We start from the raw sequence: 24,947 nt of genomic DNA on the forward strand, positions 1-24,947 counted from the left end.
CCTCTTAGAAAGTTTCTCCTCAATTCCAGGTTGCTTCTCTCCTCGATGAGTTTCCATCCATTCTTTCTTGTCCTGCCTTCAGGTGCTTTGGAAAATAAGTTTACCACCCTCCCTCTTCTTTGGGGCAGCCCCTCAAACACTGGAATACTGCTATCATGTCCCCCCCTAGTCCTTCTCTTCTCTAGACTAGCCATACCCAGTTCCTGCAACCGTTCTTCGTATGCTTTAATCTCCAGGCCTTTAATCATTTTAGTTGCTCTTCTCTGCACTTTTACTCAGCCCTCAGTCCTGGTTCTTTAAAAACAGCCCAATAGTTAGCCCATTTTCTGCCAGTTTGTAGCCTCCTTCATTTCTGCAGCTGGATTTTAACAGGAGTTAAGTTTGCAAAAACTGGGACTTTCTGGCTTTCTAGAATGGACTCAGTTGATACGAAATGCATCACTTTTCCGCTACAATGCCGTGTCTTTAACTACTGGAGGAATCCCAAAAACAAAACTCTTCTTACCTGGAGGCCAAGCAGATAGTTCTTCAATGGTCCTGGGAATGGACCACAGCCGTCCGAAGAGGGTGAAGAGCAAGAGGCAGAACAAACCCAGCTTCCCCATCGCTCGCACTTAACTTTGGCGTGGAGTTCCCCTCGTGGCTGTTGTCTGTCTCCAGAGGTTTCTCCAGCTTGGGTTTATATGTTGTAGCCCACCTGTGACCTCATCACGCCCATGGTTTCCTCCGCCCCACCCAAAATTCTCCAACGAACGTATCGTCCATTTGGGCACTGAGGTCATCCTTCCAAGTCGCTTCGTAGCCCATAAATCGAACTGTCTGATGGGCAAAGCCAACACGATGGAGAAGGGGAGGAGGAGGAGGAGGAGGGAGAGAGAGAGAATCGAGAAAAAAACAACAACCAACAACTTTATAAATCGGGCATTAAAAAAAATCAGAGTACCTTCGGAGTGATAAATCACGAGCTAATGAAAACATCGGACGTCATTCGGGAATGGCCCGAGTATTGAAACGCCTGATTTATGAAGCTGGAGGGGGGGAGCTTGACGCAAGTCATCCGAGCGATATGGCATGGGCTGGCGCTCGGAGATGGATGAGGGAAGATGCCCTGTTGCATTTCAGGTTGCCCGTGCCAAAAACAGGACGATGAGCAGAGAATTAAACAGCCATCCCGGCCGGCTGGGTCTCTCGTCTTGCCTCCCGGACGAAAAGTTGAGAGTGACGTGGCGATGGGTTGCATTGATGCCCGAGTTGACCCGTCTCGTCAACTGCACCTTGAACGTGAAGGTTGTTGTTAGCTGCGAAGTCGTGTCCGACCCATCGCGACCCCATGGACCATGTTCCTCCAGGCCTTCCTGTCCTCTACCATCCCCTGGAGTCCATTTAAGCGCACGCTAACTGTTTCGGTGACTCTATCCAGCCACCTCGTTCTTTGCCATCCCCTTCTTCTTTTGCCCTCCATCGTTCCCAGCATTCGGCTCTTCTCCAGGGAGTCCTTCCTCCTCATTAAGTGGCCGAAGGATTTGAGTTTCCTCTTCAGGATCTGGCCTTCTAAAGAGCAGTCAGGGTTGATCTCCTCTAGGACCGACCGATTAGATCGCCTTGCAGTCCAAGGGACCCCCAGGAGTCTTCTCCAGCACCAGAGTTCAAAGGCCTCATGAAGGCACACCAGATTAAAAGGGAGGATGGGACATGGTATCCAACAGGACAAAGTCTTGCTCAGCCTCTGCCCTGAGCCTCTGTGGCTCAGGCTGCTAATGCAGTCTGTTATTAACAGCAGCTGCCTGCAATTACTGCAGGTTCAAGTCCCACTAAGCCCAAGGTTGACTCAGCCTTCCATCCTTTATAAGGTAGGTAAAATGAGGACCCAGATTTTGTATATAAATATACAAATAGAATGAAGACTATTGCTAACATAGTGTAAGCCGCCCTGAGTCTTTGGAGAAGGGCGGGATATAAATGCAAAATAAATAAATAAATAAATATGGAGCACGGTAGAAGAACCCATGAGGAGCAGCCTGACACATGGTCTTCACTCTGGAGGCTAAAACATGAAGAAGGGTCAGCTGGGATTGGGTATGTCTAGTTTAATGGAAAGAAGGACTGGGGGGGAGGACATGATGGCAGTGTTCCAGTATTGGAGGGGCCGCCCCAAAGAAGAGGTGGGGGTGTCAACTTATATTCCAAAACACCAGAAAGCAAGACAAGAAATAAGAGATGGAAACTCATCTAGGACGGAAGCAACCTGGAATTAAAGAGAAAGTTCTGGACAGTGAGAACAATTAACCCGTGGAACAGCTTGCCACCAGAAATTATGGTGGCAGATTTTTAAGAAGAGACTGGGCAGCCCCCTGTCTGAAATGCTATAGGGCTTCCTGCCTGAGCAGGGGTTGGACTAGAAGACCTCCAAGGTCCCTCCCATCTTGATTTCGATTGATTGACTTTTGTTGAAGTAGAAGGAAACCGTTTGTCTGGAATGGTATAAGGCCTCCCGCTCAAGCAGAGGGTAGGCTAGAAGACCTTCAAGGTCCTTTCCTACCCTGTTATTCTATGTTCTATGACGGGCCTTCAAAACATCCCAGGGCCAATCTAGCTTAGAGTCTTCAAAACTCTGGATGTCAGTTGACCTTGGCAGATCTAGAAAGCAAAACAGGATTGACTCTGGTTTGGATATTTTAAGGTGGGGAAGGTAAACCCACAGCCTCTATTGCCGAAATGGCCCCTCAAGGTATCTGTGGGGTTGATCTTCATGGGAAGAATAGAATGGAATGAAATGGAATTAGAATACAATAGAATAGAATAGAATAGAATCAGTGGTGGGTTTCAATTTTTTTTACTACCGGTTCTGTGGGCGTGGCTTGGTGGGCGTGGCAGGGGAAGGATACTGCAAAATCCCCATTCCCACTCCACTCCAGGGGAAGGATACTGCAAAATCCCCATTTCCTCTCAATCAGCTGAGACTTGGGAGGTGGAGAATAGATGGGGGCGGGGCCAGTCAGAATTTTTACTACCAGTTCTCCGAACTACTCAAAATTTCTGCTACTGGTTCTCCAGAACTGGTCAAAACCTGCTGAAACCCACCTCTGAACAGAATAGAATAGAACAGAACGGAACAGTACAGAATAGGAAAATATAGAATAGAATAGAATAGAATAGAATAGAATAGAATAGAATAGAATAGAATAGAATAGAATAGAATAGAATAGAATAGAATGGAGAAAACGAATAGAGTAGAATAGAATAGAAAATATGGAATGGAATTAGAATAGAATAGAGTAGAGTAGAGTAGAGTAGAGTAGAACAGAACAGAACAATAAAATCAAATCATCAAATAGAAATAAAAATAGAATAGAATAGAATAGAACAGAACAGAACAGAACAGAACAGAACAGAACAGAAAAGAAAAGAAAAGAAAAGAAAAGAAAAGGGAGAATTGAACAGAATAGAAACGAAAAGAGAAAAGAGAACTGGAAGGGACCGTGGAGGTCTTCTAGTCCAGCCCCCTGCTGAAGCAGAAGAACCTATACTATCTCAGATAAGTGGCTGTCTAGTTTCTTCTTAAAAAACCTCCAGTGATGAAACACCCACAACTTCTGGTGGCAAGCCGTTCCACTGGTTAATTGTCCCTACTGTCAGGAAGTTTCTCCTTGATTCCAGGTCCTTTCTCTCCTTGATGAGTTTCCATCCGTTGTTTTCTTTGGAGAAGAGGGCTCCATCAACCAACCAACCTGGCCAGATCTCGGGCCTTGGATCTAGCCAGTTTCTCCAACCTACGATCCCAAGCATCGGTTGGCACTTCTAAGCTAGAAGGCAACGAACGCCAAGATTTTGGGTGGGAAAGCTGTTTTGTTCCTGCCGAGCTCTATCGTAGGGAAAAGCTGAAAATACTCACCCTGGCAGCTCGTAGAAGGGAAATTATCCTTGAAGTGATATTATTAGAGTCACTCGTGGTACCCACCACCCCAGAAAATATATATATATATTGATGCTGTGGAGAAGTTTTCTAAAATTATCTTCGGTTTTGTTCCTCTAAAAAAACGAACGAGTTACGGTATCTCCAGCGTTGTGTGGCCCCACCTGCCAAGAAGTTCACACGTTTTGGCCCAGGAATAGAAGCCAGTTGTTATAACAGCTGGCTTTTCTATTTTTTCATTAACGGATGATGAGAAATGCGGCGATGTTGCTGCGGGGTTTTTCATCCCGGGATCTGCCGTATAACCCAACCGAGGGAAGATTTTTTTGGATTTTTTGGGGGGGGAGGTTCAAAAGCTACCTGTGGCTTCTCCACGTGAAATTCTATAATTCTTTTCTGAAAAGCCCCACGGCGGGTGTGTGAAATGTTTGTTCTGGTTTGTCCTCGTTTTGAAGTTTTGAAAAAGCTTTTCGTGGACAGTTCAGTGGGGCCGGCCGCAAATTGTGACCGTTTGGTTTCTTTCTTTCTTTTTTAATTTTTATTTATACATTTTTCTTTAATATATATATAACAGTGGTGGGTTGCTACCGGTTCGCCCCGGTTTGGGCGAACCCGTAGCGGTGGCAGCAGGAGGCTCCGCCCACCCACCCGGACATCATCAAATAAGATCTGCGCATGCACAGAAGCTTGTGCACATGTGCAGATGGGGTGCATGCGCGAGCAAAGCGAGCACAAGTGCACGAGCGAACCAGTAGCAAACCCACCCCTGATATATAAGTGTTCAATAGACAGTTTATTGTCTGGGTCATTTTATATATAAATATATATGTATATAAGGAACGCGGTGGCTTAGTGGCTAAGACGCTGAGCTTGTCGATCGAAAGGTCGGCAGTTTAGTGGTTCGAATCCCTAGTGCTGTCACATAACGGGGTAAGCTCCTGTGACTTGTCCCGGCTTCTGCCAACCTAGCAGTTCGAAAGCACGTGAAAAATGCAAGTAGAAAAATAGGGACCACTTTTGGTGGGAAGGTCACAGCGTTTCATGCGCCTTTGGCATTGAGTCATGCCGGCCACATGACCACGGAGACGTCTTTGGACAGCGCTGGCTCTTCGGCTTTGAAGCGGAGATGAGCACTGCCCCCTAAAGTCGGGAACGACTAGCACATATGTGCAAGGGGAACCTTTATATATATATACATATAATATAGTAGTAATAATAACATTCTTTACTTGTATATAATAGTATTCTTCCAGCTTCTAATTTCTCCCTTTATTATCTAACCATTGATGAAACAAATCCCAAATTTTTTAAAAAGACATTCTGTGTGTTCTTTATTTTTTATCTTTAATGTTAACCTATCCATTTCCGCATAATCTAATATTTTTTGGATTATATTTTCATCTGAAGGAGTTTCCTCATTTTTCCCGTGTGGTGCAAATACAATTCACGCTGCCGTCAAACCGTGTAGTATTAAATATAGATTCCCTTTATTCTATTTTTTTTCCGGCCAAATAACTAACAAAAATATTTCTGGCTTCAAATCTATCTGTTGCTTTATCGTTTCCTCTTCATTTCTTGGTGTAATAATGGCACATGTGAATTTGATTCTTGAAGGCATGGAATACGAAGAACGGTTGCAGGAAATGGGTACGGTCAGTCTAGAGAAAAAAAAAATAACCAGGGGAGACATGATAGCAGAGTTCCAATATTTGGGGGGCTGCCTCAAAGAAGAGGGGGTCAACTATCCTCCAAAGTGCCCAAAGGGAGGACAAGAAACAACAGGTGGAAACTAAGAAGAGAAGCAACCTGGAATGGGCCTCTGGTGGCTCAGACTGCTAAGACAGTCTGTTATTAACAGCAGCTGTCTGCAATTACTGCAGGTTCGAGTCCCACCAGGCCCAAGGTTGACTCAGCCTTCCATCCTTTATAAGGTAGGTAAAATGAGGACCCAGATTGTTGGGGGCAATAAAAGTTGACTTTGTATATAATATACAAATGGATGAAGACTATTGCTTGACATAGTGTAAGCCGCCCTGAGTCTTCGGAGAAGGGCGGGATATAAATGCATATTTAAAAAAAAAAATTAGGGAGAAACTTCCTGACAGTGAAAACAAATTAACAAGTAGAACGGCTTGCCACCAAATATTGATTGATATGAGCTATTGTCTCCTGCTTGAGCGGGGTGTGTGTGTGTCTAGAAGACCTCCAAACTCCCTTCCAGCTCTATACTGATTGACTGATCGATAGATATGAACTATCGTCTCCTGCTTCAGCAGGGGGTTGGTCTAGAAGACCTCCAAGGTCCCTTTCCGGCTCTATTTTGATTGAACTCACCGAACCAAGTTGCTCTCTGCGTCTTGACAGTCTACGGGAGACAGTCTCGTCTTCTAAGTTTTGCTAGGTCACCTTGAAGTTCTGGCTGTCCGAACGAGGCCTACGAGGCCGATGAATTTCGACGTAAACGAAACCCTTCTCTCATTGCTTGAACGGGTCTCTGCCCCGGCCCTCCCCAGCCGAGTCTCCCTCCTTCTGTTCCTCGGTGTGACTCACACACAATACATTTCATCTTATTTATTTATTTTTATTTTTTATTTTTTTTAATCTCCTGCGCAAAGTAATTAGGTCAGCCGATCGCATGACCTCATTGCTCACTGCAAAAAAAGTTTTCTCCTTCAAGCAAACTGCAGAGTCTGGAGGAATGCAAGCGCGGAGGAAAAGCAAGCAAGTTGCAAATCCCCAGGGATTAATTAACCAGCGGAACAGCTCGCCACCAGAAGTTGGACCAGCATGTATTTTGTCCCCATTCTCCTTCCTCCTTGGCTGTTTTCATCCTGGACTCTGGAGAGCATCTTCCGAGGAGACAACATACAACGTACGAACTTACAAACGGATTCCTTTAGGGACCATTCCAAGTTACGACAGCACGGGGGGAGGGGGAAAGTGAATTAGGACCGTTTTCCCTCACGCTTACGACCGTCGCAGCATTCACCTGATCCAAATTTGGACGCTCGGCAACTCGTATTTATGACAGTGGTATAAACTTGACAAAATTTCCTGACAGTTAGAACAATTAACCAGCGGAACAGCTCGCCACCAGAAGTTGGACATTTTTAAGAGGTTGGATAACCATTTGTCTGAAGTGGTCTAGGCTTTCCTGACTGAGCAGGGGGGGGGTTGGACTAGAAGACCTCCAAGGTCCCTTCCAACTCTGCGATTCTGTTATTATGAAAGTGTCTCCTGCTTGAGCAGAGGGTTGGACTAGAAGACCTCCAAGGTCCCTTCCGGAATAATTCTGTTATTCTGTTTTCTGTCCCCTTTTGCGACCTTCTGGCAAGCAAAGTCAACGGGAAAAAGAGATTCACTTAAGTGTTCCTAACTTAATAACTGCAGTGATTCACTTAACAACGGTGGCAAGGAAGGTCGTAAAACGGGACAAACCTCACTGAATGAATGTCTCCCTTAGCAGCATGAATTTTAGTCTCAGTTGTGATCACGGGGAGGCCTCAAAGGTCGTAACTGTGAAAAACGGCTCTTTTGTGTCCCTTGTTCTGGCGCCTTGGTCACTTTGAACGGACACTAAGCGAATTGTTGTAATTCGGGGACGACCTGTACAAATTCGATACTGCTGTATTTTCAGGACAGGAACGGAAACGTTTTTCCTGGGGGGGAAAAAACAACCCAGTCCATTGGCCTTTTTAAAAAAATTAAAAACCACTTTTGAATACAGATAGCCCTCATTTACGACCGCGACTGAGCCCGGAATTTATGTCGCTAAGGGAGAAATTCGGTGAGTGAGTTTTTACGCCCGCCACATTCGTTGAGCGAGTCAGCTGCTCCGTTAGGGTCACCCGGCGGGTAAGCGAATCCGGGTCTCCCCCCATGGATTTTGGCTTGTCGGAACATCGCAAACGTCGCAAACTTCCAACGGTCACTAAACGAATCGTTGCAAATCGAAGGCTGGCTGTATAAATTTCTGCCTATCTGCCTGCCTGCCCGTCCGCAGGTCCGCAGCCAGCTCTCCTCCCCTCCCCGGGTGCCCTCCTGCACCTGGTAACACTGCAGCCCTTCCCCAAAGCGCTGGGCTAGTAGGAACGCGCAGATGATCTCGGAGGTTTTTTCCTAGATGGGAGGGGAGGGGGCGGAGGGCGCAACTGCCAGGCTGGCTTCCCCAGGGTCAGGATAGGGCAAGCTGGCCGGCTACCGACCACCCTTCTCCTGCACACCCCACCCCACCCCACCTCTCTGCGCCGTGCCCGGCCTCTCCAACGCGCAGGAAAGGTGCCACCGCGCACCTGCCGGGCAAGAAGCGCGCAAGAGGGAGGAGCCCTGCGGCGCAGGAAAAAGAGGAGGAGTCTGGCGGGGCTGCTTGCTCCCTCCCCCCTCTTTCCTTGCGCGCCCCCCAACCCCCAACCCCCCTTTTCCCCGGGCTTTCCACCTGGCCCGGTAGCTCCTCGTTTAACCGGAGCACCATCGGCCCGGCTTTTTGGACAGCTCCGGGGGCGCACGGAGCTGGCTGGCTTCGTCTCTGCTCGGTTAGGGTTTTGTTTTTTTTTGGGGGGGGGGAAATACCCGGTGGGTATAAGGAGCCCATCTGCTGCGGCGGCTTGGAAAGCCGGGAGAAGGCGACCCCCGCGCCGGGTAAGAAACCTTCCCAGGTAAGGCTCCGCGAGGGTCCGCGACCCCCTTTCCTGGGCCGGTAGAGAGGTATCCGCTGCGGCTCCGGAGATCTCTATTCGTTTCGCGGGGGAACGACGACCCAAATCAGCTGAAATGGACCCCCCCGACCCTCAAGCACCCCTACCCACCCCACCCCACCCCACCCCACCCCTCACCTATTTGATGAAACCCCCCCCCAAAAAAAACAGCGTCTTCCCGCAGAGGGCGGGGGGGACTTTCTCGGTACCCCCTATCCCTCCCCATCCTTAGGATGAACAGGATCTCCCCTCCCTTGCTCTCAGAGGGAGGGGTGTCGCCCCCCCCATCTATCCCCCCCCTCTCCCTTTCTTTCCTGGAGGGGAAACTGCAGGGAAAGCTTCCAAAAAAAAAAAAAAAAAAAGGAGGAGGAAGAGGAGGGGAGAAGGTGGGGAGAGGAGGGGAGGAAGGCAGCGATCCTTTTGATCTGTGTGGCTGTCACACACACACAAACACACCCTGTCTGAACATGGGTCAGTCTCTCTGGGCCTTTCCTAGTCTTACCAAAGACACCAAAATCGACATTTGGGTCAGATTTGGGGGGGGGGGAGTTGCCATCCGAGACCTGCGGTGCGGTGGTAGTGACGGAGTCTGCATGAAGGACTTTTCCAAATCCAATCCAATCCATCAAGAATGGCTTCTCGTCCTGCCCGTCTTCTGGTGCTTTGGAAAATAAGTGGACCCCCTCTTCTTCTATGGGGCAGGGGCCCCCCCCTCAAATATTGGAAGACTGCTATCATGTCTCCCCTGGTCCTTCTTTGGCCAAACCCAATTCCTATGTTTTAGTCTCCAGGCCAAGAGCCCTTCTGTGTGTGTGGGGGGGGGGAGAGTAAGGCAAGTCAGGTAGCCCCCACCTTGCACACACATGCACACACACACACATGTACACACACACACACACACACACACGGCAAGAAATAGCTCCTTAGTTTGTAGAAAATATGCTGTTCTGACCCAAAATTTGAATCCATTCATTCATTCATTCATTCATTCATTCATTCATTCATTCATTCATTCATCCTTCTGGGAAAATTTCTGGTCCCTCCCTTTCATTAAAATTGTGCTCTCTAATATATTTTGTATAAAATGCTGATCGTTTTCATTTAACCCGAAAGGGTTTGGGAAGGGGGGGAAAAAAAATTCTTTGTTTTGGGTTTTGAAGCAGCAAGAGCCGAGTTCCCTTTTAATGCAGGCAGTCCTCGCTAGACGACCGCCGCTGAGCGCCCGGATTTTACGCTACTAAGCGAGACGTTGGCTCAGGGGGTTCGCCCCACGGTACGACTTCCCTTGCCGTGGTTGTGAAGCGTAATAAATTTTTGTGACACATCATCTCCTTATAGAGATGTTGGCCTTTATAACGTTTGCCTCAAATAGGAATACCAAGATCCCGTCTGATTGTTGCATTTTTTTCCCAACGATTTTTTAGAAAATCATTTTTTACGTATTCAGCTTTCTCTCGGTATGGATATTCGGGATAAATTTCATATTTGTCTCCCATCGATAGTTCTGCCCTGCTTGAACCTCAATATTGTTTTAAGGTAAAGGTAAAAAGGTTCCCCTCGCACCTATGTGCTAGTCGTTCCTGACTCTAGGGGTCGGTGCTCGTCTCCGTTTCAAAGCCGAAGAGCCAGCGCTCTCCGAAGACGTCTCCGTGGTCATGTGGCCGGCATGACTCAACGCCAAAGGTCCATGGAACACTGTTCCCTTCCCACCAAAGGTGGTCCCTATTTTTCTACTTGCATTTTTTTAAGTACTTTTGAACTGTTAAGTTGGCAGAAACTGGAACAAGTCACGGGAGCTCACCCCGTTACGCGGCGCTAGGGATTCGAACCTTTCGATCGACAAGCTCAGTGTCTTAGCTGCTGAACTACCCCGTCCCTCTAATATTGTTTTAATCCCACACAATTTATACTGGGTTTTCCATTCCTATCTCAGTGGTAGCTTGCAAATCGGCTCCATCAGTTGTTCTCTCTTCTGTGTTACGTTTCTCAAATTCAGTCCAACCCTTAATACAGCTAGTCCTCGACTTACAACCGTTCATTTAGTGACGGTTCAGAGTTACGATGGCACTGGAAAAAATGACTTCACAGTGGTGGCATCCCCATGGATCACCACATCAAAATTCAGATGCGTGGCAACTGGTTCATACTTATAACCGTCATGTTGATCCCCTTTCGCGACCTAAAGTCCATCAATCAGAATAGAGTTGGAAGGGACCTTGGAGGTCTTCTAGTCTGTTCAGGCAGGAGACCCCCAGACCATTTCATGTCCAGTCTCTTCTTAAAAACCTCCCGTGATGAGGCACCTAAAACTTCTGGTGGCAAGCTGTTCCACTGGTTCATTGTCCTCACGGTTAGGAAGTTTCTCCTTAATTCACGGTAGGGAACGGCCACGTTTACTTCACAGCCGAATTACTATCCGCTGCAGCTGCGATTCACTTAACAAACGGTGGCGAGAAAGGTCAAAACAGGGGCCCAAAGTCACTTAACAAATGTCTCACTTAGCAACAGAAATCCAGGGGTCAATTGCGGTCATAAGTCGAGGACTACCTCTATTCCCCCTCGTTTTTGAAATTCCTTTTGACGGATGCTTTTTTAATTGGGAGAAATTCGAAGCACGATTTATCACTTATAGCTTTTATGTACAATGAGACCTTATGCATCCAAGATAAATTCCTTGTATGTCCAATCACACTTAGCCAATAAAGAATTCTATTTCATTCCATTCCATTCCATTTCCCATATTCCATATTCCATATTCCACATCCCATCTTCTCTTCTCTTCTCTTCTCTTCTCTTCCATTCCACTCTAATTTTTTTCTCCATTCTGTTCTGTTCAAATTCCATTCCATTCCATTCCATTCCATTCTATTCTATTCTATTCTATTCTATTCTATTCTATTCTATTCTATTCTATTCTATTCCTGTTTTCCATTCCATTTCATTCCATTCCATGTTTTCTATTCTATTCTATTCTATTCTATTCTATTCTATTCTATTCTATTCTATTCTATTCCATTCTACATTTTTTCTGCATTCTATTCTATTCTATTCTATTCTATTCTATTCTATTCTATTCTATTCCTATTTTCCATTCCATTCCATCTTCTCTTCTCTTCTCTTCTCTTCTCTTCTCTTCTCTTCTCTTCTCTTCTCTTCTCTTCTCTTCTCTTCTCTTCTCTTCTCTTCTCTTCTCTTCTCTTCTCTTCTCTAGAATTCTATCATCTTCTATAATCTATTTGGATTCTGAATAGTCCATGGAAGGAATATCTCTTTTTTTTTTCCATTTTCAAATACTCTTTGTCTTGAACATCAAGCTTCTTACCAATCTGATGTCTTGATCTTCCAGGCTGTCTGTGGCGTTTGGCCCTATGAAAAGAATACAATGACGGAAGTTCAGATTGACAATTCCTGCCTGCCACCAGTCCAGGAAGGTATGTGATAAAAAGAGCTGAATATTCAGAATTATTATTATTTTTTTCAGAAAGTAACCTAGTCCTTGACTTAACCACCATTCATTTGTAAAAGAAAAGTTTTACACCTGGGCAGGAAAAATAAAAATAAAGCAAAGGTCCAAATCCAGATTAGGGGAAACCGGGCTCAAAAAAACAGTCATGGTGAAAGGGATCTTAAGAGTCCTTCTAGACCAGTGAGGGCTAACCTTTTCCGGATCGAGTGCCCAAAGCGCGCCCAAACCCCCCAAATGCAATGCATGTGTGCCGTGCCCCCCTGCACATACACGCATGGCCCCCACGCATGCGTGGCAGTGAGCCCAGGACCAGCTGGCTGGTGGGATGCGCATGTGCAGAGCTGAACTGGGGCAACGGCTCGTGTGCCCACAGAGAAGGTGCTGTGTGCCATCTTTGGTACGCGTGCCACTAGATTCGGCATCAAGGTTCTCGACGGACCCGTAAACATGAGCCGGCCGTGTGCGGCAGCCGCCAAAAAAGCCGATACGATCCTCGGTTGCATAAACAGAATCGGGCATAGAATCAAGATCACGTGAAGTGTTAAAGTCTTAAAGTTGCTGAGGTTTGGAGACCCCTGACTTATAGGACCTTTTTTCCACATTTACGACCCTTTTTCCGTCGTGCTCACGTGATCAAAATTGAACCGCTGGGCAACTGATTCCTATTTACGACGGTTGTACTGTCCCCCTAAATCCCGTTTTGCGACCTTCCGGACAAGCAAAGTCAGAAACGGGGGGGGGGGAGATGGATTCACTTAACGGAGCCTGTGACCAGCTTAAGAACTGCACTGATTCGCTTAACAACGGTGGCAAGGAAGGCCGTAAAAGGGGTCAAAATTCACCGAAGAAACGTTTCAGCTCAGGAGCAGAAAGGTTTTGCTCAACTGCGGGTTCGTAATTCGAGGACTTGCCTCTATCGCTTACTCATCGCCTGTAGCATTTGGAGATCGAACCCGATTTCTTCCGGTTAGAAATCTCATTCAAAATGGGAATAAATGCTAAATATATATATATATATATATATATATATATAATTATAAACGCCAGCGTTTTATCCTCTCCAACCAAGCTGGCAGGGAGAACAAGTTCTTGAATTTAAATTCCTGTTGGGAAATCTTGAACATGCCTGGAGTTGCCTTTCCAAATTTAGCGCTTTGTTGCTTCTCCTTCACACACATTCTTCGGAGTAGGGAATTTGTCGAGGCTCCAAAATCCCAAATTGCATGGAGATTATTCTTGTCAGTCCGAAACGCAAATCCGGTGGCAAATTGGGCCCTGCGGTTTCTTGGGTCCCGGACATTGAAGATTTTCCTCTGTTATCCAAACTCTGAACGTTCCCGGAGTTGTGCAAAGAGTTTCCACTGGTGCTTTTTTTACGAAGGTTAAAAAAGTAGACAGCCCTGCTCCGTAGGTAGTCCTCAACGTACGGCTGGAATTTCTGTGGCTAAGCAAGGCGGTTGTTAAAAGTGAGGTGTCTGATCTCAGCTCAGAGGGAGGGGGAGGAATGATAACTTTGGCGCCAGGATCAATCGACCGATCAGTCAATCAATCAATCAATATCAGATAGAGCTGGAAGGGACCTTGGAGGTCTTCTAGTCCAACCCCCTGCTCAAGCAGGAGAACCATTTCAATCAATCAATCAATCAATCAATCAATCAATCAGAATAGAGCTGGAAGGGACCTTGGAGGTCTTCTAGTCCAACCCTCTGCTCAAGCAGGAAACCCTAGACCCCAGACCATAGGAAGAAGGATGAAGAAAAAGATAGGAAGGAGGATGAAGAAAAGACAGGAAGGAGGATGAAAAAAAGATAAGAAGGTTGAAGAAAAACACAAGAGGAAGAAGAATGGAATCTTCGGACATGCACTAACAGGAAAAAATGGAATAAATGTGGATTTGGAAGGCAGGGAAGAGCAGACAATGCCAAGAAAAGAAACCTCTTCCATGGATTGAATGGGGGTCCTTGGTGGCTCAACGGACTAAGTCTGTCTGTTATTAACAGCAGCTGCTTGCAATTACTGCAGGTTCAAGCCCCACCAGGCCCAAGGTTGACTCAGCCTTCCATCCTTTATAAGGTAGGTAAAATGAGGACCCAGATTGTTGGGGGCAATAAAAGTTGACTTTGTATATAATATACAAATGGATGAAGACTATTGCTTAACACATTGTAAGCCGCCCTGAGTCTTCGGAGAAGGGCGGGATATAAATTCAAATAAAATTAAAAAAAAGGTGGGAGGAGGGGGTTGAGGTGTGGGGGAAACCACAAAAAGAAAGAAATGGGCTCCAGAGGTTGGGATTCTTGATGGACGGATCCAATGGCCGAAAAAGCCAGCGAAATAATGTTTGTTTTTACAACGTTAAATCTGTTTTTCCTCTCCATTCAAATGGGGAAAAAAACACACCATGTAACGCCTTTTCATTGAAAGCCGGGCCGAGCTACACGGTCATCCGATAAAATCCACAAACAGATGTGTCATAAACACCAGGAATCGCCCCAAAAAACACCCCAGAAGACAAGCTCAGGATCCAAAAAAAAGATCTTGGCAAGACAAAATTTTACGTGGATTCTGAGACTTGTAGTCCAGGGGTCTCCAACCTTGGTCCCTTTAAGACTTGTGGACTTCAACTCCCAGCTTTGCTGGCTGAGGGACTCTGGGAGTCGAAGTCCACAAGTCTTAAAGGGACCAAGGTTGGAGACCCTTGTTGTAGTCCACCTCTCTCAAAGCAACCCGGGTTAGGAAAGAACGATCTACTGGATTACGATGAGGGAAGGATTGTGGGGGAATCTCGATCTTTTAACTGAATTTTCCATCTTTCGTTTTGCCTCCTGCAGTTTGCCGAGACTTCGCTGTCCTAGAAGATGGTGCGTTGGCCTATTGTCTACAAGAGCAAGAGAGTAAGGATGGGGATTTGGGGAATGGGCCGGGAGGGTCTCTGAAAATTGTGAGGGAGGGTCTACGACAACTCGTCGCGGCTAAGTTGCCATGCCAACTCGCCAAGGACAAGAGTTACGCTAATATCTAAAGTAACCGTGGAACAGCTTTAATTGCAATAATACTAGAGCAACTAATAGATTTAAACTTAATGTTAACCGCTTTAATCCGCTTTAATCTAGATTGCAGAAAATATGACTTCTGTAACAGCAATCATCAGTGCTTGGAATACTTTACCTGACTCTGTGGTCTCTTCCCATAATCCTAAAAACTTTATCCAAAAACTTTCTACTATTGACCTCACCCCATTCCTAAGAGGACCATAAGGGGCGTGCATAAGCGCACAAACGTGCCTACCGTTCCTGTCCTCTTGTTTTTCTTTTCTTCTTTCTATATATATGCTTATACCTCCTTATATTTACTCATATATGTGTTTATATACTATATAATCTTTTGTATGATTCCTACATATATTGTTGTGACAAGATAAAATAAATAAATAAAAATAAACAGAATCATTTAAAGAAAGGATAGAATAGAATAACAGGGTTGGAAGGGACCTTGGAGGTCTTCTAGACCAACCCCTCACACTCTACCATTTCCGACAAATCCTAACCCACCCACCCTTCCTTCCTTCCTTCTTTCCTTCCTTCCTTCCTTCCCTCCCTCCCTCCCTCCCTGTGTCCCATCTCGGCTGCATGAATGAGCGACCTGCGTGATTTTTCTGGAGGCTGTGTGTGTGTGTGTGTGTTTGTTTGTGTTGTGTGTCTAGCACCATCCCCCTTTTCAATTAACGAGATGGAGTCTTATCGCTTCAGGGAATCCGCCGTGCAGAGACAGGTTTACAAGGGCTCCGGTCCTTGCCAGATGAGATGGCATTTTAAGGGCCCGCTCTCAAGGTTGCTCCCCCCCTCCCGCTATCTTGGCAAGGGGTGCCAAGGACTGTCCTTCGTATAGCCCACCTGTCGCCTTTCGGCGCTCGTGAATCATCCCGTGACGTCAAAAAAACGCCCTTTCGAATGACAGCATCCAACGCCGTCCAAGTTCTTTGAGTCTCTTTCTCTCTCCCCCTCCCATGACTTTCCCCCCTCCCCCGACTGTCTGGCTGGGGATTAATGGCTTGGGAGTTCAGGGCAAGGAAAGGACTTGTCTAAGCTTCAGCGTCTCTCGGCTGAGCCAGGAATGGAGGAGGAAGAGAGAGAGAGCATTCCGAGGGGCACAAATGGCTGCCTAACAGATAATATGTTTTTCCCCCCTCCGAAAATAAGACCGGATCTTATATTAATTGTTTATTTATTTTCCATTTAAGTCTTAATTTTGGGGGAAATGCGTTACTAAACGCCTCCGTCCGCTGATGCTCTTAACTAGGGCTTATTTTTGGGGTAGGGCTTATATTGCGAGCACCCTGAAAAATCACGCTAGGCCTTATTTTCCGGTAGGGTCTTATTTTTCAGGGAAACAGGGTAGGCAGGGGGCTTCCCCCCCCCCCCCCGCCCGGCTTCTAGCCATCAGACAGAAGTTTCCCTCTTCGGTCTACGAAACAGCCTTGGGGTTATTTCGTACAGGTTGGGGAAGAACACGGGCCAGTCCTGGAGTCTGGGGAAGGCTCTGATGAGGGCTCTGCGTCGGAGGCAGAGATGGGGCCAGGGCCGTCTGACAGTTGTCAGCTGCCTTCGGAGTCGGACATCAGTGGGGCAGAAGAACAGCTGGATCCCTGTGTGTGCATGCGCAGAGCTGCCAGGAGAAGGGAACAGCTAAGGAACAAGGGTCGACTCAGGAGTAAAGCCAGAGGCGGACAGTGCTCCTACTTGAGCCTTCCTTCTTTCCCTTCTCTCTCCCTTAGTCGAGCTGCACTACGCTTCCAATATCCAGAAGAACCAGCTGGTCCAGAATGACCTCCGCATGGCCAAGAGACTTCAAAACCAGGAGGTGGAAGCCCAGAAGCTCCAGGACAACAGGCCACCACTGAAAGAAAGGTAGGAAGGCTCCTCTCCTTTCTCTTGGGTTCAGAAAGCTGGTTTCCGGGATGGGGGAGTGTATGGGTGTCTGAATAGACCCAAGGGACTGATCCACGGGTCTCTGTGGCTTTTGAACACTTCCTGCCTTGTCTCCTGGGCCAAATGAAGGTTGCAGTGGAGGACGGCTTCAGAATAACAGACTTGGAAGGGACCTTGGAGGTCTTCTAGTCCAACCCCCTTGCTCAAGCAGGAGACACTTCCATAATAACAGAATAACAGAGTTGGAGGAGGCCTTGAAGGTCTTCTAGTCCAACCCATTGCTCAAGCAGGAGACACTTCCATGTGGGATAACAGAATAACTGAGTTGGAATGGACCGTGGAGGTCTTCTAGTCCAGGGTCTAGGGTCTCCTGCCTGAGCAGGGGGTTGGACTAGAAGACCTCCAAGGTCCCTTCCAGTTCTATACTGATGGATGGATGGATGGATGGATGGATAGAAGGAAGGAAGGAAGGAAGGAAATGGTCTAGGCAGGCTCTCCTACCTGAGCAGGGGGTTGGATTAGAAGACCTCCAAGGTCCCTTCCAGCTCTATTCTGATTGATTGATTGATTGATTAATTGATTGATTGATTGATTGAAATGGTCTAAGGTTTCCTACCTGAGCAGGGTTTTGGATTCCATTAATTCTCTCTGTTATTCAACGCAGCCAGAATTGCTGTTCTAACTGCCTCTTCCTCTGTCCACGTGTAGCCCAGAGGGAGATCCTAAAAACGCCCAGGTGACCCAGAAAGATCTTCAGGTGAAACCAGGAAAAGCTGATCGGAAGAAGAAGTCAAAAGAAGAGGTAAGGAATCCCAGGATGCCAAGTACAAATTGCCCTGGCTAACTTGGACTCTCTTGGCAAACACCGGCTCGTGCGCCAACGTTGCAGTGATGGGCCTTTTGTGTTCCTGGAGGTAGGGGGGGGGACCAATAAGATTGTCTGGGGTGCTTTTCAGATAGTCCTCAACTTTCCACCCACGATGGAGCCTGAAATTTCTGTCGCTAAGCAAAGAACTGAATTTTGCCACTTCTCCGTGGCAGACCCCTTAAATATGAGAGCACCCACAACTTCTGGTGGCAGGCCGTTCCATGGGCTAATCGTTGTCACCGTCAGGAAATTCGCCCTTCGTTCTTAGCTCTTGCGAGAGTCGGCTGCTGCTCTTCTCCCTGCTGGTAATTTTGGGTCCGATCCAAATCTTTGCCTTGCCTATCAGGCATAATTGAATCCAGTTCCAGCCCATTGAGGAGCGGAACGCGAGAATAACATGACTTCACGTCGCTTTTTCAGATTTGGTCAGTCCTAACAAGGGGTGGGGGGGAATCGCGGTTGGCAAATGCATACGGTTGTTCCCCCCCCTCCCGGGGAACGCTTCTGGCGCACAGACGTGAACGTTGGAGAGCGAATACACTTTAAACAATCAGTGGCATTCATCCTTCCTTCCCATGGGTCTTTCTTGGATAACTCTCCACGGCCAACTCACCATGGGGAAAATTCGCTACGGGACCATTTAAGAATTCTATTTCACGATTTCAAATAAACGCCCCCCCCCAAAAAAAAATTATACAAACCTCAGCTGTATATATAATGATCCTGGGTTTCGTATAAACAGAGGCAGAGAATCAAAATCACTGTGACGTGTTAGTAACCTCTGTGTAAAGCCTTAGTAACCTCTGTGTAAAGCCTTAGTAACCTCTGTGTAAAGCCTTAGTAAGGCCACAGCTGGAATGCCGTATCTCGTTTGGGTCACCATGTTATAAAAAAAAAAAGAGAGGTTGAGACTTTGGAAAAAGCGTGAAAAGGAGTACGGTCGAAACACATTATTTTATTTTTTTAAGAAAAAATTTATTGGTTTTAAAAACAAGCAAAAACAATGGACGTTGCTCCACGTCTCTGGTTTCTAACATTTACGTCAAATTCAAGTTACTATATCATATATTCCTCAGTCTATATACAAATTTACGTATCTCCTAATTCCTTATCTATCAAGTATATATTATATTACTACTACCCCTACAGCTATATACATATTTGATAAATTATTTTTCAGAGTTTGATGAAAGTTTCTCCTTGGTTTGCGGTTTGTTTGTTGAGCAAGGCTAACAAGGAGGAGGGCGGAAGCTCAGAGGAAGTCACTCCTTTGGCTTTCACCCGGGAGGGGTAGCAGAAGGAAGAGGGATCCGAGCGAGCAAGGCTCTAGTTCTCATGAAGGATAGCGTCTTAGGAGGTTTTTTGGTTTGGTTTTGTTTCTCCCACCCAGGAGAGAGTCAAGCGGTTCCAGAACCTGGAAAAGGACGAGAGCGGCCAGCCAAAGCAACGGCCCTCGCGTGGGACAAGAGGTAAGGATGACCTAGATCAGGGGTCAGCAACCTGCAACTCTGGAGCTGCATGTGGCTCTTTCACCCCTCTGCTGCGGCTGCAGCCGTTTCTCTGAAATGGCATAAAGTCTCCTTCTCGAGCAGGGGGTTGGACTAGAAGACCTCCAAGGTTCCCTTCCAACTCTTGTTACTCTGCATGGAAGCGCCTCCTTCTTGAGCAGGGGGTTGGAATAGATGACCTCCCAAGGTCCCTTCCGCTTCCATTCCGTCCAAAGGTTCATTCATCCGTCTTTTGCTCTCTTTTCTTCAGATGGCATCCCTGAAGCCCTGCATTGGGAGATGGCCAGGCTGGAGCTCCAGATCCAACAGCAGTTCCAGGAAGACGAGGAACTGGCTCGGAAGCTGCAAGAGGAGGAAGAAGAGGAGGAGACCCGTATCGTACGTGCACCAACCCTGCTGATCTGGAAGCGAATGCCGGGGAACACCGTTCTGCCCCTTAGAAATTCCATCGCCTTAAAACCAGGATCGTCTCCAGCCAACGAGAGCAGAAAAGGGGAGGGAGGGAGAGAAAGGGGTGGCTGTGGGCCCCACATCTATCTTGGGGTGACCCTGTTCTGCTTCTGGGCAGGCCACCATGTTCATTGGGCCGAGTCGCCACAGGCCACCCATTGCCAGAACAATGCAACAATTGAGTTTGATTGTTTTGAAATTATTATTTTTTTTTAAATGTTTTAATTTTTGTCACTCCCCTTTCATTTTGTTCTTTCTTTGGCTTCCTTTCTTGAAATACTCTATTCCACTATTTCTTTGATATTAGTGTAACTCTGGTCTTGTGGCGAATGGACCCTGGAGAGTTGGCCATAGTTGGCCATGAATAGTTGGCCATAGTTGGCCATGGAGAGTTGGCCATGGGGAGCTGGCTGTGGTTGGCCATGGAGAGTTGGCCATGGAGAATTGGCCATGGGGAGTTGGCCATAGTTGGCCATGGGGAGTTGGCCATGGTTGGCCATGAATAGTTGGCCATAGTTGGCCATGGAGAGTTGGCCATGGGGAGCTGGCTGTGGTTGGCCATGGAGAGTTGGCCATGGAGAATTGGCCATGGGGAGTTGGCCATAGTTGGCCATGGGGAGTTGGCCATGGTTGGCCATGAATAGTTGGCCATAGTTGGCCATGGAGAATTGGCCATGGGGAGTTGGCCATAGTTGGCCATGGAGAGTTGGCCATGGAGAGTTGGCCATGGGGAGCTGGCTATGGTTGGCCATGGAGAGTTGGCCATGGAGAATTGGCCATGGTTGGCCATGGAGAGTTGGCCATTGGGAGTTGGCTATGGTGGACCATGGGGAGTTGGCCGTGGAGAGTTGGCCATGGGGAGTTTTCCTAGAACTGTTCATTTGCGCTGTTCCAAGATTAACCTGCTGGGGAGGGGGCAATCTCTCTGGACCCCTGACCCAACGCTTTCTTCCTTCTGCAGAGAGCCAAGAGGAACCGGGAGCAAGATGACGATTACCGGGCGGCTCAAGTAGCACAGGATGAGGTGAGTGGCCAGCAAAAACGCTACAAAGCCTCCCTCGGAACTCATCCTGTTGTCTTTCCAGAGTTTCCCTCTCCTTCGGCTCTGCTGTTAGGGCTACATTCAGTTGGCAAATCCCCTCCTTGTAACCCCAACCTAGAGGTCGTCCTTGACTTACGGACATCCGTTTAGCAACCGTTTGAAGTTACAGTGGCGGCAGGGGGAGGGGTGGGAAAGGAACCAAAAACCGCTCATTGAATTGAACGATTGTCAACATCTTCCCTGCCCCCATCAAGTTGTTGCGCGACGCAGAGTGGCCGTTTGTGACTTTCCCAGCCAGCTGTTGACAATGGGGAAATGAAAATAAATAATAATAATTTTGCTTCCCTTTGCCCCCCACCCCCCAAACTAGGAAATTGCACGCTACCTGCAAGACAAGGAACTCCACACCCAGTGGGGCTCCCCACGCCAGGAAAGGCAGGAGGCTGAGCCCCCCAGGCGCCCCGAGGGACAAGAGGTAAGAAGCCGCATTACTGCGTCACCTGGGGCACATTCTCCATCCAACCTCTAGCGATCGTTAATAGATAACAGGAGAGAAGAACAGAGTTGGAAGGGACCTTGGAGGTCTTCTAGTCCAACCCCTGCTCAGGCAGGAAACCCTAGACCATTTCAGACAAATGGTTGCCCACTCTCTTCTTTAAAACTTCCAGTGTTGGAGATTCACAACTTCTGGTGGCAAGCTGTTCCACTGGTTCATTGTCCGTCACTGTTAGGAAGTTTCTCCTTAATTCCGGGTTGCTTCTCTCCATCCATCGCTTCTTCTCCTGCCTTCTGGTGCTTTGGAGAACAACTTGACTCCCTCTTCTTTGCGGGAAGCCCCTGAGATATTGGAAGACTGCTATCATGTCTCCCCTGGTCTTTCTCTTCACTAGACTAGCCAAATCTTCCTTCTGCTACTACGGGTTTCCAAATAACGCAAGGCTGACGTGTGACTTGCGTGAAGGTAGCTTGCTGGTGGAGACGTTAAACGTCGTCCTCGGTGGTACCTTCTGTTGTGACCGAGGCCCAAGTTGTTATGACCAGACACAATCAGTCCTAAATAAACCTATTTTATTAGAACAGTAAGAGAATTACTTCCTTCTCAGCTTCGTCCAAATTGATTCCAAAACAAAGTCCTTCAGAAAAAGTCCTTCGGCCTTATCACAAACCTTTGTCTTCTTTGGCGCCCTGCCAAGGGCTTTTCTTGGCAAGAACCCCACGAAGCAAAGCTGGCTGAGGAACTCTGGGAGTTGAAGTCCACAAAGGGACCAAGGATGGAGACCCCTGGTTTAACAGACTCGTCTAGTCCTTTCCAAGATTGGTTCGCCTTTCTCTTGTCTTTTTTTTTTTTCCAGAAGGACTCCTGGCCGAGTGGCAGAAGTCCAGCCCTGCTGAGGATCCAGATCCAGGAGGACCCCCATGGGACGATGAAAGGAACAACCCCGGTTGACAAGAAGTCAGTGCTGCATCCGGTGGATGGGCTGCTTGGATCCCAGAGTTAGGAAATGAATGTAGAAGGGCCAAATAGGTGGCAGGGCACAGTGGTTAGGAAGGCGGGAGGGCAGGCTGACTCTGATCCTGACCGGCTCAAAGTTGATTCAGACCTTCCGTCCTTCCGAGGTCGGTAAAATGAGGACCCAGGGGGTTGGGGACAAAGGCTGACTCTGTAAACCGCTTAGAGGGGGCTGTGAAGCACTTTGAAGCGCTATATAAGTCTAGGTGCTGTTCAGTTCTGTTCTGGTGCTTGTTTTTGTTCCATGCCATGCTAGGCTACTATTATTATATTCTATTATTATTCTAATTCTATTCTATTCTATTCTATTTCTATTATTCTATTCTATTTCTACTTTTATTCTATTTCTATTATTCTATTCTATTTCTACTTTTATTCTATTTCTATTATTCTATTCTATTATTATTCTATTATTCTAATTTTATTCAATTCTATTTCTATTATTCTCTTCTATATTCTTTTCTCTTCTTTAATTATTCTATTCTATTTCTATTATTCTATATTCTCTTCTTATTCTATTACTATTATTCTATTCTATTCTATTATTATTCTATTTCTATTATTCTATTCTATTATTATTCTATTTCTATTATTCTAATTCTATTCTATTCTATTTCTATTATTCTATTTCTATTCTATTCTATTTCTATTCTATTCTATTTCTATTATTCTTTTTCTATTCTATATTCTATTCTATTCTTATTCTATTTCTATTATTCTAATCTATTCTATTTCTATTATTCTAATTCTATTCTATTCTATTTCTATTCTATTCTATTTCTATTATCCTTTTTCTATTCTATATTCTATTCTATTCTTATTCTATTTTTATTATTCTATTACTATTCTATTTCTATTATTCTATTTCTATTCTATTCTATTTAAAATAATAGAAATATTCCATTCTATTCTATTTCTATTATTCCCTTCTATATTATATTCTATTTCTATTATGCTATTCTATTGTATTTCTATTTCTAGTCTTCTATTATTCTATTATTCTATTCTATTATTCTATTCTATTCTATTCTATTCTATTCTATTATTCTATTACTATTACTATTCTATTTCTATTATTCTATTCTATTTCTATTATTCTATTCTATTCTATTATCCTATTACTATTCTATTTCTATTATTCCATTCTATTATTCTGTTATTCTGCTCTATTCTATTCTTCTAAGCAACAACTAGACAATTTTTTAAATGCGTCTTATAGTCTTATTTTTTTTACTTAGGCCACAGTTTTGCCGAAATATCGCTGAAGTTCTGGATCCAACTTTTCAAGCTGCTAAAATGGGAACGCCTTCTGATGTGATGGATCTGGGTTCAAAAGGTAACAACAGAGCCGGAACAACTGTATTCATATTTATATCGGAGGAAGTCCCATTGGATTTAGAAAGATTCCCAAATAAAATGGAATGTAGAATAGAGTAGAGTAGACGAATAGAAGAGAAGAGAAGAGAAGAGAAGAGAATGGAATGGAATGAAATAGAATAGAATAGAATAGAATAGAATAGAATAGAATAGAATAGAATAGAATAGAATAGAATAGAATAGAATAGAAAAGAAAAGAAAAGAAAAGAAAACATGGAATGGAATGGAATGGACTAGAATCTGGAAGGGACCTTGGAGGTCTTCTAGTCCAACCCCCTGCTCAAGCAGGAGACCACATAACAGAGGAGTTCCGTACATGAACCAATATTATGTCTAATACAGCCTGGAAAATAACTTTAAGAAAAGTAATTTTTGAGAACTGGAGAGACAAGAATGTTTAGGGGAAGAAGAGATACTCGTGCAGTGCTAACATTTTTCTTCTTCTTTCCTTTCCTTTCCTTTCCTTTCCTTTCCTTTCCTTTCCTTTCCTTTCCTTTCCTTTCCTTTCCTTTCCTTTCCTTTCCTTTCCTTCCCTTCCTTCCCTTCCCTTCCCTTCTTCTATCTTCCTTTCCTTTCCTTTCCTTTCTTTTCCTTTCCTTTCCTTTCCTTTCCTTTCCTTTCCTTTCCTTTCCTTTCCTTCTTTTCTTTCCTTTTCTCCCTGTAGCACCCAGCCCAGGACCCCTGGCCCAGACGGACAGCTCCTTTGACTACCCGCAGGGGATGGCAGCCCCCGTCTTTGTCTCCCCGACCAAACGACAGCCAGACAAGGTGGGCTGCCCGAAATCCAGCAACAAAAAGGAAGGCTGCCGACAGCAGTGAGGCAGCTGCCCAAAAGCTCCACGTCGGTTCTGGTTTTCTTTTCTTTTTTTTTTCCCTCCCAACTTTTCATTGACCGTCTTGGCTGGATTGATATCTCAGCTGTCAACAGGATGTCTGAGTTTTAAAGCTGCTTCCTCTTATTTCGACCCTGAACTCCTCCCCTTAATTCGGTGCGAAAGGCGGGGCTGTCAGTCCCATCAAAGGAACGCAAAACGCTTCAGTTAAAAAAAACAAACAACCAATAATAACCAAAACGGAAATGGGTTTTTCAGAGAGGGAGGTTAAGTCTTATCAGTGGCCCAAATATTCCTCTCTTTTTTTTGTTTTTTTGTGGTTTTTTTAATTGCTTTTACATTTCAAATATTTCCATTG

At 45.9% G+C, this 24,947-nt stretch overlaps 1 protein-coding gene across 1 annotated transcript; it reads left to right on the top strand.

Moving 5' to 3' along the window:
• Positions 1-8,308: 8,308 nt before the first annotated feature.
• Positions 8,309-24,721, top strand: LOC131187143 (coiled-coil domain-containing protein 50-like). The gene is made up of 12 exons (XM_058161352.1): positions 8,309-8,568; positions 11,954-12,038; positions 14,905-14,967; positions 16,848-16,980; positions 17,710-17,803; positions 19,260-19,338; positions 19,628-19,755; positions 20,789-20,851; positions 21,240-21,344; positions 22,222-22,322; positions 23,618-23,715; positions 24,421-24,721. Exons 2-12 carry the CDS (start codon positions 11,990-11,992, stop codon positions 24,573-24,575), a joined length of 1,068 nt encoding a protein of 355 aa, XP_058017335.1. The 5' UTR covers positions 8,309-8,568; positions 11,954-11,989; the 3' UTR covers positions 24,576-24,721.
• The last annotated feature ends 226 nt before the right edge of the window (positions 24,722-24,947 follow it).

Source organism: Ahaetulla prasina, chromosome 18 (assembly GCF_028640845.1).
Source record: "Ahaetulla prasina isolate Xishuangbanna chromosome 18, ASM2864084v1, whole genome shotgun sequence".
NCBI lineage: Eukaryota > Metazoa > Chordata > Lepidosauria > Squamata > Colubridae > Ahaetulla > Ahaetulla prasina.